This window comes from Phoxinus phoxinus (genome assembly GCF_949152265.1).
Source record: "Phoxinus phoxinus genome assembly, chromosome: 9".
Taxonomy (NCBI): domain Eukaryota; kingdom Metazoa; phylum Chordata; class Actinopteri; order Cypriniformes; family Leuciscidae; genus Phoxinus; species Phoxinus phoxinus.
Genome location: NC_136884.1, coordinates 9,805,444 through 9,822,111, shown reverse-complemented (window position 1 = coordinate 9,822,111; position 16,668 = coordinate 9,805,444). Strand labels below are relative to the sequence as shown.

The following is a 16,668-nucleotide window of genomic DNA, read 5'->3' as shown; positions in this document are numbered from 1 at the left end:
TCTGCTGTTTTTACATCTAATCAAAATGACAACAAGAAAAGTTAATGAAAGGGATACAAAATTTATTTCTTCATTTACTCTTTTTTTTTGTGAATGTAAAATATTTTATGCATATTTTAAGAAAACATGATGAAATTGCTTTCAGCTTAAGAGCTCTCATACAAATAACTTTACAGTGTATATGGAACAAACATACACAAAAACACTATACATACATGCCAACAATAAAAGATAATAGGGGAAAAGTAATTTTTCAACATCCAAGAGGAGCAGGTGCAAAAAAATACAAAGCCAGGAGAATGAGGTACACAACCACCAGAGCCGTTCCTGTTCAGGAACACAACAACCAGTCAAAAATTAGTATTCACTCTTTTTTTATGCAACAATGAAACCTGAACTAATATCTTATAACTAAACCAAACCATAGAAATTACATAATACTACTAATTAATTGTCTCAAGCATAACAAAAAGGCACAAACAAAACTTGTATACGTTAGTTAATACATTATTCATAACATTTATAATATATATTTTATTATTATTTTGGTAACACTTTACAATAAGTTCTCATTTGTTAATGCTATAGTTAACATGAATTAACTATAAGCAATATATTATTATTGCTGTTAAGAAGACTGTTCCTTACATATACCTATTGATGATATGATTTTTATTTTGGACAAACTATTCCTTTAATCACTAATACTAATAATGCTTACCCTGAAAGTAGTCCGACTTTCCATCCATAAATATGTAGTTGACCAGGATAACGCTAAAGATGCTTGCCCAGAGGTGTAAATCACTGAATATGAGAACGAATCCAACATCCTTGGGAAAAACAGAAAGAACATGTGTCATACTGCAGAACCGAGTAACAGAAACCAACTTGAGTTATTTTTGAGTGTGACTTACATAAAAAGCATTGAACAAGATCAGTAGCGGTATCTGCAGCATGCACACCTGAACTGCAATGCAGCTCCCCACTTCCAGGCTAGATGATAAACATAACCATATTAGAGGCAGATCCAGATCATATATTAAAAACAGTCAAGTACACATTTTTGTAAGAGTTGTAACCTGAGACTGATGTTGTTTTGAAGAGCAAACTGGATCCCATTGACTATCTCAGGAAGCTCGGGAACCATGGCCAATACAGTAACTCCAATAAAATACTGTAACAATATATTTGTGATATAAATGAATATTTAAGCTTGGATACAGAGTAAGAACAAGGCCTGCTATTTATGAAAAAGACCTATAGGCGATTTATAAAAAGTTTTGTTTTTGGTGTCTACTAAAACAGGTTTTCATGTTCAAAACACACACTATTTTTCACTTATTTGAAATAGTTGCAGCAACTCTTCCCAGTATTAGTGAGTTGTGATTGGTTAACCACTTGTTTTGGAAATTTCACACCCCTCACCATAACCGCAAGTTCATCCTTACACTACTAAAGCAACTCGACCATGACTCGATTCCTTTGGTGAGAATTATTTAAACAAAGAATATTGTGACGTGAACCATCCTGGAAGAAAACTCAAGACTACAATCAAGGTTTTTAGGGAGTTCAGAAACAGTGCTTACTGATATAGAGATAAACTCCCTTTGGAGTTGACTTTGTAAATTTGCAGACCTTTTTCATGCTCAAACAACAACATTACAAAAGAAAGTTGAAAAAATAAAAAATTTATATACATGTTTGTACCTGTGAGACACTGGAGTTGGAAAGGATTGGTTTGATGTTTTCAGTGCTGAGATCAGCACAAGCTGCCATCAATACCGTAGCCAAAATGAGCACCACTAGAGCTCTCCTTCTAGACCAGTGAACCACTGCACCATGGTCACTAATAACTAACACACACACACACACACACACACAGAGAGAGAGAGAGATTAGGACATTAAATAATAAAAGCACACACACCTACAACTGCATAACTCAAATGCACAAATCACAAATACATACCATGACAGTGTCCGTCACTGACGTGGATATCATAAATATGCGAATGAGTCTTAAGGGTGAAGATCAGACCAATGAGATACGCAGCAGGTAACAGGACAGAAATAGTGTACACTAAAGGCCTGAAAGCAAAGACGGAAACATTTAAATGTCTTTATGCAGTAATAAATACTTTTGAATAATGACTGTCTACTATAATGAAGACTTCAGATGCAAAAGCCTGCCATCTGAAGTCTTCTATTGTCTTTTTCGAGCTGCTTTACACCAATTGAATTCTGTTTGCATCACTGAATTTTTATTTTTCTGTTTATCACTGTAAAGCTGCTCTGAAACAATCAGTATTGTATAAAGCGCTATATAAATAAAGATGATGACGACTGTAAAAACAAGTGCGATTGAATACTCACTCGATATGACTCAAAAAAAGTGGTCGGTTGTTTTCGCTCTGTAGGAAAATATCACGGTCATATATTTAAATAATGTGCTTTACATCATATACATCCACAAAATATGTATAAATGACCAGGAATTATATTAAGTAAACAACATACCAGGTCATAGTGGCAATTGTTACATATGAAGGGGTTTGTGTTGTTACCAGGTGAGCTGTTACAGCCCTCACATATAAAGTTTCCATAAGCTTTTGAAAACAGCGTAGGGGCAAAAACACCTGTCGTCAGAGGTAAAAGGTTAAAAACAATTAATTCTACCTAAAAACAGTGAATTTTTGGTGGTTCTTTCACCTCCCACTGATATGAAGAGCAGGGCTGAGCTGACCCCTGCCGACCTGCTGTTGAACCGCTGCTCTCTGTGCTTGCAGCCCCCGATGATCATACAGATCCCCTAAAACGCACACACAGAATGTAGCTGTTAGGGGTATTTTTATAATGTACAACATGTATGTGTGGCTGGTATCAGAGCAGAAGGGCTAGTGTGAGAAAGCAGCATCACAGAAACACACACATAAAAAAAAAAAAGCACACTCGCTCTCACAGGTATGAAGAGGATGCAGCCCAGCAGAGTGCCGGTGAGAGCAGCTTTGACGATCTCCGCGTAGCACTTGTTTCCTGAGCGGTGACCCTGCAGCAAAGCTGTGATGTAGAAGGCCATCTCCGTGATAGAGCCGAACGTGGCGTTTACTACCGCTCCCACTGCAAAGTTACTCTGTGCGGAAATACTACAGAGAAAACAATGGGATTCACACAGATTTGACATGACAAAGAAGAAAATATACTAAAATAATACAAAATATATCAACTTGAATAGGTACATATAAACAGATTTAAGATTTAAATGTTACCTTGCTATCCCCATTCCAATGTAGTAAGACAATGGGATAATGGAGCACAATGCTGTGGCAAACTTCACCTCTGAGCTCACAAAATAATCATCTCTGTCCACATATCCGATCACCAGAGTGATGATAACCAGCGGCAACAGGTCTGAATATCGTTTTTAAAGATTTTAACATGTCCATAAATAATGCATATCAAAGATCAAAGATATATTTTTTTGCAATAAAGCTTGCTAAATGGATTTGTCAAGAAAAGTAGATTTATATACTTTATTATATTTAATTATTTTCATCATTACCTCCCTTTTGTCTCAGTTGTTATTTTTCTTTTCCCGCCCTGTGTGTCTCATAAAACAATTATGACTAAATCATACATAAATGTATGGTCAGAGTGGTATAAAATCAGGCATAGACATGAAGGATACTGACAGCAAACACATTGATCCCATCCACAGTGTATTTGTAGTAGTACCAGTTGAAGGCCCGGTAACAGCAAAGCAGGACTCTGGTCTCGCAACCTTGTGGCTGAAGAATAGTAGATACAACAACTATTAGTAAAACAGTTAGTAAAAATATCATGTAAACAGTAGAATAGTACTCACCTTTTTCACAGTCCGCACTTTGACCTCTTCCGGTGGCATGAGCAGGATGATGCTCAAGGTCCTGGCGTTCATCTTTGACACAGGGATGGTGAACACCATCATCCAGGACAGGAAGACGGCCAGGGAATGAACCACAGCCAGCAGGGGATATCCCAGCATCAGCCAAACATACGTACTCAACCGACACTAGGAAGAAAACATTGAGGCAACCATTTATTGGATTCTTATCTTTTTGTTGTACTTTTAGTTTATAGTAGTCCTTCAAACGAACAACCTTCTGGTTAACAATCCTAAACTTTACCAACGATGCACTAAACCCCAAGCATGATTTACAGTATAACAATGGCCTATCAGCTAGGCCCTGTTTACACCTGGTTTTAAGATGCGTTTTGGTCGATCAGACCAATTAAGGGCTCTTTTGTCCACTTTCAACCACCTCTGTCATGATTTCTTCAAGGGAAGGGTAAATGTATAGGCTTTTTCAGATTTTTCAGTTTACGCAATGTACATAAATCCAGACGATTTTGTCTTTAAAAATCTCTTACTATGTAGTGACCTTTAATTTGGAGCAAGAGAAACTGTGGAAGTGACTATTGCGTCAGAGCTGTATTACTTTGCTCACAGCTGATTGGTCCGTTTTCAGTTTGAGATCTCTTACCCAGAACATAACCTGCTCCGGAGCAGTTTAGCCGTGGAGAGCAAGTTACAATGGCGATGAACACTGATTAAGGCCAAACCACTTTCATGGTGCCTAAAACCCAGGGTTGGCACAAACTAAACTAAAACAGCCTCAGGTAAACTGGGCCCTTAATACATTTGTCAAAACTGACAGTCTCACCCAGTAACGTGTCTGCTTGGGGGGCAGTGTAGGCACAGGGATTTCTGTGGTAAAGACAGGACCGGAGCGCACCAAAGGTGTAGATTCTTTCACCTCCAAAGACCCCTTTACTTCATCCACTTCCTCTGGAATGGCCTCACAGTGTGGGAATTTCATACAACATTTCCTAAGCAGGCTGCTGCTCTGAAATAAAAAATGAAATATGTGCAGTCAGACGAGACACTTCACATTTAGATTTGAAAGGAGTGCAGTTACAAAAATATCAGTGAAAATGGACAATTGGCATTCTAAATCAATTATAACATGGAAAACATGAAGACCGGAGCCTGGAATGAATGTCATGTGCCATGCTACATACATAAGATTAGTTTATTTAACTGGCCTTTGCAAAATGATTTAACGGTGTGACAGAATTAAAAAAAAACATGAACAGGCTACATATGCTTTTGAGGAACCTTCCGCTGATACGTTTTGCTCTTACTTTCTGCAATGCCTTTCCAAATGGCCATAAGAAATAACATGACAGCTCCAAACAGAGTTTTCCTATCACAAAATATGAGAGAACAGATTCAAGGGAGAATAAAATGTCAAAATGCAACTGAAATGGATTAATAATAAAAAATAAATGACAAATGAACCCTGACATACCATATGGGATCCCAGCAATGGTACAAAACATCAGCAGACTAACCAGGAAGTAAAACAAAGAGATCCACCAGCCAAAGAGCAATACATATACTATATTTCCAACAGAAACCAGTGATCCTAGAAGCAAAAGAGATCAAAAACATTAGTTAATCAACAGACTACAGTATTTTATACATTCAAACCACACTTAAAATGAATGGGATTCTATATGATAAAACATTAAACCATGAGGCATCTGTAAAGATCTTTCTCTGTCATTTCTGTTTAAATTACTATTACCCAAATGGTCACAAATTTATTTTTCAGGATTTTTTCTTTTCTTTAAAAGTGTGCTTTAAACAAAAACAAAGTTATAGTTTAATATCTTTTGCAATGACACATATTTTCAAGGGTGGCTTGAATGTCCAATAATTTTGGGGGTTTATCTTTTTCTCATTGATTTTTTTCTAACCTGAATGATGTTTGATAAAGTTGAGCTCAGAATAAAGCTCCTTAACTACATCAGATCTGTCCTCAATGGGACGCTCGGTTACATGACTCTTCCATTTCCTGAAACCAAACTGACATACAAACATAAATAAATCATTTCCTCCAGTTATTGCATGGATTTGCACCCTATTCTGTATTTTTTTTCCCACTCTGGAATATTTCATGAGCGCTCATATTTACACACCTTGTAGTTGTTGGCAAGTTTATGTGCCTCCACCTCGTTTTCTGCTCGGATGGTGGTTCTGACGCTCGCTTCCTGCCAAACGTCATCCGTGCATCGTGAATGCCCTGAAAAGTCATCATTTTTGGAGTTGGAGAAAAATCTGCAACAATCCTTTGGAATAAAATGTCTGATTGCTTTTTCATAGCTAGTCTTTTATGCATGCTAAAGACACACAAATTATATGTTCACACATTTTGCATAACCTTATAGCATAAACATTTTTTGTAAATATGTAATTTGTAAATAATACAAATATAATTTAAAAAATAATTTCTACCCCATAAATATTGAAATTGTTCACACTGTTTAATAACACTTTCCTACAAACAAGAGCAAAAAAAGTGCTAAAATGCTAATTTTGAGATTTTGAGTCTGACTATGTGAATACACTCACTGTGGGTAGAAAGGCATTTCGGGGTGTAGTGTCCTAAATACTGGGAGGGGCAGGGGGAAGGAGTATCTGGGATCTCAAGATATGCTCCGGCTACACACATTCTGTCACACTGGGAGCTACAGCGGCGACCTTTGGGTTCATGGTCCCAGAGGGGCTCTAAAGGTCAAAAAGAGAAAGAAATCAATGTCTCAGTGGATTTAGAGGTTTCTCATGGTCATCTGATGACTTGGTCGAGTCCCCAACCAGTCAGTGTGGAACTAACAAAAGACTCCTGATGGTCACATGAACAAGAGTTTCTAACATAACATTAGTAAAGTGACTGTGTCTGATGGCATTGCTAATTGATAACATGGCATAAGCTTAACAAAAAATCAAAGCAGAAAAAGAAGTTTTACATTTACTACAATATTTCAACAAGAAGTAAAATATTACTTATGGGCCTATTAGCTTTAATTGATTTCATATTAAAAACTGAAATGTTTAGAAGTCCAAAGGTCACATTACTTCAGCATTTAAGAATTAACCAAACATCACATTCTTACAAATAATTTAAAAGATATACATAGAATAAACAGCTTACAATCTTTATTTTCAGATGTGAGCAATGCAGTGATTATATAACTATGGAAATTGCCTTTCAATTTGTGACAGATTAAAAACAAACAAACACTTTATCAAATATTTGATGAGCCATCTGCACATCACTGATGTTTTTACGTGCAGATTTAACTTTGCATCTACAGTAGATAGAAACAGGTAGGTAAAAACAGGTGAAATTAGTCTCTCCTTACAGGTGTGACACGTTCCCAAAATTCCCCAACAAATCGGATTTGTCTAATTTGTCAAACTATCTACAATTACTAACTGATATGACTTACAATCTGTAAAAGAAATCGAATGAGTTTCTACAGTTTAGGAAAACCACTGGTACCAAAACAAACAAACAAAGCAGACAAACATATAAAGCTAGCTTAAAAACGGTCTTATGAATGTATAATGAGAGAAAAAGTATCTGAGCTTCTTAATAAGCATAAGATGACTGTGACACTCGCCTGAACTCTCGGTGGACCGTCGCCTCCGACTCTCCACATCAGCGGACATCGTGTGTTTGGTGTTGTGAGCCATCCTGCTTCAGTCTCACGCCTCCACCATCAGATCATCAGATCATAAGTTCATCTGTAGCCACTGCCTGTGCGCGCCACCGACGCCTGCTGCTGGGAGCGCGCTTCTCAGCACTGCCCTTCTTTCCCTGTCTAAACATTTGGAATTGTGTAATGCCAAAAATAACCTACAGTATACTGCGACTACTACTACTAATAATAATAATAACTAAAATAATAATAAGTAATTTTATTTTTGACAAAAGACAGTTTTAGTGCCACGTAAAAAAAAAAATGTAACATTACGAGAGTAAAGTCTTATTTGAGTCATAATATTTTGAGCATAAAATTATACAACGATTAATGTCATGGTATTAGGTAATAGGTTTTTCATATTATACAGTTTGTGATTTTCAGGGATATTTTTACTGAAGGTGAAATCAATGTATTACTGTTCTTATGAGAGTGTCATTGAATCGTTTACTTAGCCTATTTTTTCTTTTCTTTTTTTTTCTCAAAAACTGATTAATTCAGGAACGAAACACCACTGATGTGTGTTTTTCTAGGAGGCCATTGGTGGAGCAAAACAAACTGACTGCCAAAAGTGTGTCTAAACTGCAAGTTATCTACTCAGTATTAGCTTGTTTCTTAATGAACTATGGTATAAGCAAATAGCCTATCAGACTTACAAGCAGAACGATCCTGTTCAATCTATTTTATGGAGTGAATAAAATCTAAATATTAGCTCATATAAGAGTTTGTTCTGATTTCACTGGCTTGAGAATGAACAGTAACACAGACACCATTTTTTTCATAAGTATCTGTGAGTACAGGAATAACAATGAGAGAAAGATATTTCTTTCTTTCTTCATGTACTACTAAATATGTAGTAGATATGCGCCATTTATCTGCAAAATAAAAAAATATACTCTCAGTGACATGAAATGTATTTAATCACTAAAAATAATTTATTTTTTCAGGTGTATAATGAAAATAACCTGGAAGCATTCAACATTTTATCATCTGAATCCTTTTGTTTTACTCAGTTTCAGTACATTTTATTAATTAATGGTGTGTCAATATTAAAATATATACAATAGAATGAAACTTTGGCAGAAAAAAAAACAAAGATACACACAAACACATGAAAATACTGACATAAAAGAGTATTGATGAGGACAGACTGGCTCTTATGAGGGAATAACAGCAACAGTGATGCTGGGGGGAAACATATCATCGCAGTCACAGAGCACAAGCATCTTCATTAAACACTTTCTCTTAACATACATTCTTGAAGGACAGCTTCAAATTGTCTGGAAAATGCTGCACAGCTGCTTTTTTTTGTTAATATTTCCACTGATAACGATCTAGGCAAAACAAGATAAAATATAAAAAGCGTCAATAAGCTTAACAACTCAAACAAAATTAGGTATATGAAGCAAAATTACTCCAACGGATGTAGGAAACAAAAACGTGATCTAAAGTATGTACAGTTTGAAATAATATAAAATAAAACTGGTGGAAGAAAAAACAATCGAAAATACAAAAATATTTTTTGTAACATCACTGTACAGAATATTTGTCAATGGAAACAGAATCTTACATAACCATTGGCATTTTGAGCTACAATTTTAAAACAAACAAAAAAATGCCCTTTATTTTCTCTTACTCTTTGAGTGAGAGGTGGACTTGTTTGTAATTGCACCAGGCAATTTATTTTCAAAACAAAAAGTAACAATAATAGCTATGAATAGAATATCTTTTTCTGAAGAAATAGCACTTTTGTCCATAAAAGCGTAGCCAATAATGTAATTGTGAGATTTTCAAACAGATACAATACATATTATTTTTTCAGAACAATGTGGAAAAAAAACATTTTCCCCATCTCAGTGTAATATCTCGGGACAATTTTTAAAAAAGCCATTTGTACATCGATTCCCCCAAAAAGTGTAACACTGTATGTTTGTTTGAACATGACACAGCAACATTGGCTCAAACAATAGAGTATTTTGACTGACTAATTGCAGACAAGGAAAACGGTTTGATAATTTTTACCAAAATTTTATCAGATGATCGCTTGACCGCTCAAAAGTTAAGCTAAAGCAAATTCAACAACTTCGACCCAAAATTAGATGAGAGGCTGTATCTTGGCAATACTTTGATCCATCGAAAACTTACACTTGGTACACTTCATCGGCACAATGATCTGAGGGCAAATGCCAAATTTGGTTACAGCATCACCAACAGGTCAAGTGATCAGAAAATTGTCAATCATGCCGACACAGCAACACAGGCCTAACCAATAGCATTTGTTTTAGGTGGGATATCTGTTTAAAGTGACCAATGAGAGACAGGGAAATCTTTTTTTGTGTGATTCCGCATGGTGACTCCAGTGCTGCAGAAATTACACACTTCCTCTTGAAGCCAAGATCTGAATTATGCTGCATTCTTGAATAAAGCCCCATGACACACTAACCTGTTTCACTTAGCAAAATCAACAATATGAAATGCAACCATAAAAGTGCAGAATCACAAGCAGGATGTTATGAAATCCACGCTGAAGACACACATATCTTGTTAATAATGTTTCATAAATCCAGTTCAAAGTCATAATATCATGAGGGTTGCATAAAAAAGCATTATCCTTTAGAAAAGCGGAGCTGACACAGCAGTTCACTCCTGCTCCAGGTTCATTGTTGAGTATGGCATGAGTATCCAGCACCTTTCGCTTTTATCCACAATATGAGTACCAACAACTTAAAAATCTGAGTCAGCATCCAATAGCTCAGCCTCCATTAAATTGGTTCTGGAGTGTATTGGTACACCCCTCCTGCAATCTGCCCGTGGCACAACGGCAGTCCTGCCAGCATCCATCATAGAAGCCTCCAGTCCAAGGTGCCGGAAAACTCCATTAGGTCGCCATGATGATTGCTGGAAGCAATCTTGCACACTATCTCTTAAAGTCGGAGGATTGGCAAGGGGGAGACTGGAGGGTTTATTGTGCAAGTATCCCAACCCACCGTACCTCTCCTGGTAAGGAAGAGGACATGAAGGCCTGAATTCTGGGAAGGCTCCAGGTAGCATATCCTGTTCCTCCTGCTGCTGTCGCTGCCGCTCCCACAGGTTTGCCACCAGACTCCGATGACTGGGAAGTTTTGGAAGGCGCGGCACTGCACTGGAGCCAAACTCTCTCCGGTGGTAGGCAGGATTCCCTTCGTCCGCTGCAGGTCCCATTGGCCTTTCCTTTCTTCTTCTTTCTTTTTTCTTCTTCTTCTTTCTTTTCATCATTTCAGGAGAAATTTCTGCTTCAACCATCCAAAGTTTGTTCCTTCCTTCTGGAGGTGGAACTGCAGGGGAAAATGCTATTAATTATTGTAGTAAATATAATAAATATGACACAGTATACGGTTTAGTAAAATTATGTTTTATTGTTGTTGTTTTTATTAAATAATAAAAAAATTCTCCTGTTTGCCTTCAGTTACAGTTAAAGGGATAGTTCACCCAAAAATGTTAATTCTGTAAAAATGTATTCACCCTCATGTTGATCAAAACCTGTATGAATTTCTTTCTTCTGCTGAACACAAAAGAACATATTTTGAAGAAAGTTCATGGTAGGCATTGAACAATAGTAAAAAAAATTCATATTATGGAAGTCAATGGTACTTTCAACTGTTCGGTTAACCACATTCTTCAAAATATCTTTGTGTTTTGCAGAAGAAATAAATTCATACGGATTTGGAACAACTTGAGGGTGAGTAAATGATGACAGATTTTTCATTTCTGAGTGAAGTATCCCTTTAACTATTGATTATATATGAATCAACAATTATTATTTAAGAACTAGAGCACTAACCAGGCGTTCCGGTGGGTGTCACTGAGATATCCTGCGGTAAAATTGCCCCTCTTCTAGCCACCATCTTGGTCACATGTTGGGCCCATGCCGAAGACATTTCTATTGATGGTTCATTCAGGTCAAAGTTGATACCCGCTGCAAGGGTTTCAAAAAAATCTGATGTTAGTTATTTGCGTCTTATATGGGTAGCAAAAAACATTTTCAGATGTGACTGGTTGACAGTTTGTGGAGTGTCTTTTATCTTTCAATATTTTAGCGTACTCCTAAAAGTTGACAAAATGATCTTTAGCATGTAGAAGGAGGTGCTTACCCACAGGTCCCTCATGAGAAACAGTGTGCATGCTGAAGGACAGCTCTTTCTCCGGATCCTTCTGCAGCTCTTTTCGCTTTGAGAATGCCTTGGCAATCATTTTACTCTTCTTGATGCGTTTCGGCTCGTCATCACTTCGTCCAATGATTCTTGGAATTGAGAGAAAATAGTTCATATTAGACAATTTTTTTAAAAATGTATTATAACATACAAAATATTACGGTATATAAAAGATGATTTGTATGTTTGTTACATACCTGAACCAGGTACGTTTCCAGATAAGGATTGTGGCCTTCGTCCAAACCCATGTGCTCATTGCAATGCCTGTGCCGAACATTGAGAAGAGGTTGATCTTCTCAACCAGAAGACTTGGCCTGTTCTTGATGGCACACTCTGGGATTGGCTTGTTTGTTTGGTGAGCTATGGTGACATTAGCCTCACATCTGTATTAAAAACCACATTTGTTATATGACAGCACTAGTAGCTCTCTACAGTATCACAACCGCAGAACACTGTATGGTAGATAAGGTAACAAGGATTGTTCCTGTAGGTGTATTATAGAAAAAGAGGACTCACAGTACATATTCTCTGAAGCTTTTTTCCCACTCCGCTTGGTTAAAAAAGTCATAGAAATGGCAGCCGAAAGTGATTAAAACAAAACCAAAGGCCAAGAATCCAAATATACCTAAGAAGTAAAAAATATTGCAATTTGTCATATAGATAGATGGAATAATTAAATAGCATAATTTTATTACGCTAGCCGCAGTATAATTACTTACCTCTATTACTGACATTTGTATTGTCATAATTTGATGTGCTTTTCATTTTGTTTTTGATGAAAGCATTACATGCTGTGTGATGTGCAAAGAATTTCAAGAGGAAACCCAAACTTACCAAGCCTCAGCATGGTTTCATTGATTTTACTAGCAGCTTTTTCACTGAGTAGCCCCGGGTGGTTACTCTTAATGGAAAACAATGTCATAACCCCTGGAAAATGAGATTATGGTATCAATCCACATAGATGAATACATCTAGGTAAATCTCTTTATGGCATGTCCAACAGTCAAACAGAATGAAAATATATTTCTCACACCTCGTATCAGGAAATAGCCGCCAACGACAAGGACCACACCGATAGGAGCCAGAACAAACCCTGCCCGGTATTTATAGTTCTTATAGCCGACAAAGCAAATGCCGCTAACTGAATCTCCATCCACCTGTGGATTATTTCAAAGTTTCATAATCAAAATAATCACTGTGAATATGCTGATATTAATCGTGCAAAAAAACAACAAGACAAAAGTAACCTCACCTCTGCAATGGCCAGAATAGCAACTGTCAGTATGAAAGGAATAGACCATGTGACCAGGTGGAAATAGGACGTTTTCCCAAAAAGAGGCTGATGGGTGGTGCCCAGGGCTTTGAATGATGTGTGCCAGGCATAAGTCAGCATAACGAACCAAATGACACCAGACATAAGAGAGTAATAAACAATGACAAAGATAATCACACATGACAGCGTCTCGGTGGACCTAGAGAAAAATAAGCCATGGAAAATTGGTATTATTCATACAGAAATATTTGGTAAGTGATAATTATATTGCTGTGATTATTCGGTCCAATTACTTTTCTTGGCTATCAAATGTCCCTGACAGTCAATGTTTGTAATATGCAGCGTAACTCAAATTTCCTGCAATCCAATCTTTTGGAAGGTGGATTTTCCACTGGCTTCATACTTACGTTGGCTCTCCAAGCCGCATAGTGTCGTCGCTTTTGCACACAATCTCCTTGCGGGCTCCATCCATGAACTGAGCGAGCCATCCAATACTTCCGATAAAGAAACACGCGTTGACATAGAAGAGGATCACAGCGGGGTAACGGTTGGAATTCTTCCAGTCAGCGAGAAATGTAGCCTGTGGGAAATTGTAAGCAGGAATAACATTCAAAATTAAAGACTGTAGCTCAAACGTGAGCTGATTTCTGTCAAAATACTGCACACCAGGAAGTCAACCAGCCTGAGATTACGGAGACCAGTCTTCGCCGGTTCACCTACCAGTGTGAAGAAGGTACATAGGAGAGTGAGTGAGCCGAAGATGGCGATGTAGCTATGCATGTCCGAGTGCTCGTTTTCCGTGAACAGAGGATTGTTGCACTGGATCCCACAGCCTTCCACGTCCTTGTACCAACTTGCCTGGATGTCAGTTTTGACAAGGGGAGCCTCACACTGTCCTGATGTGTTGAATTTGATCTTCTGGACCTCATTCTGAAAGTTCAAAAGTCAATTTGGTCACATCACAGGCAATTCAGACCATTTTGGGCGTACGCAAAAATGGATGACTTACCTGGCAACCCTTAGGGAACTGCTCCTTGTTTTCACACTTGAGGAAGTTGGGCCAGCCCCTCTCCCGCTCCACAATACTGCAAGGTTTGCGTGTAGCTTGGCACAGGTGTTGGCTGGGCAGTTCAACCTTTCCATTCTCACACTTTGGCATATAAACGGCACACAGCAGCGGCTGAATGACGGCCCAACAGCGAGGAGCATTTCTCAACCCTGGGCACAAGAGATTGAGAGATTAGACGTTAATTGTCTGAGAAAATAAATGTCTAATTCGCATTAGCTGTCTGGTTAAGATCCTGATGATTTGTCAAAGTTATATTTATAGAAATGAATCAGGATATTTAGTTAAGTTCAACAGCATCAATGGGATATTTAAATATCTGGTAGTTTTCTTTTTTCGTATGTCAATTGGTAATGGACTTTCAATGGTAATGGACTTTGGTAATGGAACAATGCTGAGGACTTTGGGATTAAGGTGTGAATGTGACAGGAAAGGGGTGAATTGGTCATTATGGGGTACTTGAGGAAAATTAAGAACAGGATGGCATTAATAACTGATGCAAAATTCATCTAAGAATGTATTTTAATAATTTACAATTAGTTGTGTTAAAAACACTGTAAAACAATGATATGATCAATAAGTTATGACAATGCTTGTACATGCTTTAATTGATTCAAATAAGTTATACAAGATTCAACTAATTTTTTTAAAGTCAGTTTAGTGTAATTGAAGTTAAAAAGGACAAACATCCAAGTTGACTGTACTTAACAATTTAAGGCAGCAACTTTTTTACAGTGTGTAGGCCTATGCCAAAATCTTTATGGCAAAATTAATATTATTTATGTTCTGCAACCAATTTGCAAAGGAAACATTTTGTTCAGCAATATTAGGATTTCTTATGCAATAGGTTTCAAAACTGACATGCAATCGAAAAAACTTTAATCATGGCAATTTTGTACAAGTGTACAAAAACTAAAATAACTGGGGGGGGGGGGGGGGTATGCACTACATCATTTATGCATTATATAATAAAACAGTAACTTACCAGACCACATGGCCAGTTTCTCAAAGGCTTCCTCCTGAGTCTCTGAGTCTTCAGCCAGAATTAGAGAAGTGTGTGTGTACGGCAAAGGTGAACCTAGGCACGTATTGTATTTTAGCACTTCGCAAGTTGTCGATTTCTTACAAAGGTCGTTGGATGCCGTTTCATTTGGGTGCAAGATGACCGCCCGAGCGACCATAGAGGTGGCTGCCCAGATCCAAAGCATCCAAAAGCCTCCAACAATGGAGCAGAGGCGCCTGGAGGACATCTTGGGAGACGCAACAATGTATCGATGTTTCATCAAATGTTTCCAATTAAACTCTCGTTTTCCACTCGCGCGCAATGCGCTTGAAGGTTTCAAACAAAGCCAAAGTGTGAATATTTGCTAGATTCCTGATTCGACATTTCCCCCGTTAAAAGAAATGTCTTTTCGTCCGATTCCAAAGTTTTTTATGCCTCTTTTCTCGCTCACATACTACTGAAAATCTCGTCATCATACAAATGCGATGCGTAAAAGTACTAAACAAAATAATCTTTTTAAGCTTCAGCGCAAAGTTTAGCTCAGCTCCGTTTTTCCTTACTCTAAAATGTTGAAGAAACCAAATAGCGTTCACCATCCCCCACTTTTGTGATGGAGGAAAAAAATGTTGCCTTGAAAAGTCTGGGACTGGGACTGTAACTTGATCCCGGGGCTGCGCGCTCCGTCCCCCTTCAGCGCGTCCCCGCGCCCCCCAGTTTACAGCAAAACCAGAGTGCGAGAAATGTTATCAAAACTCATCTGCCCATCGGATGAAGACCTGAGATCCAGTGATACTAAAATGTGTTTCACTTTCACAAGAATCTTTTTTATTTTACTTGTCTCTGGTAAGCACACGGATAGGGTACACACACACACACACACACACACACACACACACACACACACACACACACACACACACACACACACACACACACACACACACACACACACACACACATAACAAAAACTTCTGCTCCCCTCCCATCCCCCACATGCTGGGGAAAAGCAACCCATGCCAGCCTGCAGAATATTTACATGCTTCATTCATACCTTCCCTCATGTCCATATTATCATTTTTACTTATCTTACATTTCTTTCTTTTGTCTTTATTTCTTCTACATGAGAAATAAAGAATGAGAACAATTTTAAGTGTACTCTGAAAGTGGTAGGCTATGATCAAAAAAGTTGATATAACATAAATAAATCACTGTAAAAAAAAAGTAGCTGCCTTACATTTTTAAGTACATAAACTTGGATATTTAAGCCATTTCAACTCAAATTGCATTAAACTGACTTGAAAATGAGTTGAATCTTGTAAAAAAGTTGATGAGTTAAATAGGCTATGTAATAACTTTTTGATCATATTTTTCTACAGTGTATGTTTATATTTATATATATATTTTTGCTAAATATCTCTCTTATAATTGTTTAATTAATATTTTTGGTTATTTTGCCTTTATTCTCAGATTCACATAAGAAAAAAAAACATGCTTTGGTAAATCATAATTATGTCATAAATAGTCGTAATTATGACATAAAAGTCTAAATT

At 37.3% G+C, this 16,668-nt stretch overlaps 2 protein-coding genes across 2 annotated transcripts; both read right to left on the bottom strand.

Moving 5' to 3' along the window:
• Positions 1-41: 41 nt before the first annotated feature.
• Positions 42-7,743, bottom strand: cax1 (cation/H+ exchanger protein 1). The gene is made up of 20 exons (XM_079622863.1): positions 7,506-7,743; positions 6,454-6,609; positions 6,021-6,124; positions 5,799-5,907; positions 5,348-5,464; positions 5,181-5,242; positions 4,700-4,882; positions 3,862-4,047; positions 3,685-3,784; positions 3,266-3,407; positions 2,959-3,142; positions 2,709-2,808; positions 2,517-2,635; positions 2,373-2,410; positions 1,969-2,087; positions 1,708-1,853; positions 1,080-1,174; positions 915-993; positions 722-830; positions 42-327 (listed from the first exon to the last, which is right to left on the bottom strand). The coding sequence occupies exons 1-20, from the start codon at positions 7,576-7,578 to the stop codon at positions 254-256; spliced, it is 2,295 nt and encodes a 764-aa protein (XP_079478989.1). The 5' UTR covers positions 7,579-7,743; the 3' UTR covers positions 42-253.
• A 746-nt stretch (positions 7,744-8,489) lies between these two features.
• smo (smoothened, frizzled class receptor) lies at positions 8,490-16,056 on the bottom strand. The gene is made up of 12 exons (XM_079622389.1): positions 15,101-16,056; positions 14,059-14,267; positions 13,770-13,979; positions 13,457-13,629; positions 13,029-13,248; positions 12,810-12,933; positions 12,611-12,703; positions 12,293-12,401; positions 11,974-12,159; positions 11,717-11,865; positions 11,407-11,541; positions 8,490-10,900 (listed from the first exon to the last, which is right to left on the bottom strand). The coding sequence occupies exons 1-12, from the start codon at positions 15,396-15,398 to the stop codon at positions 10,311-10,313; spliced, it is 2,496 nt and encodes an 831-aa protein (XP_079478515.1). The 5' UTR covers positions 15,399-16,056; the 3' UTR covers positions 8,490-10,310.
• Between the last annotated feature and the right edge of the window lie 612 nt (positions 16,057-16,668).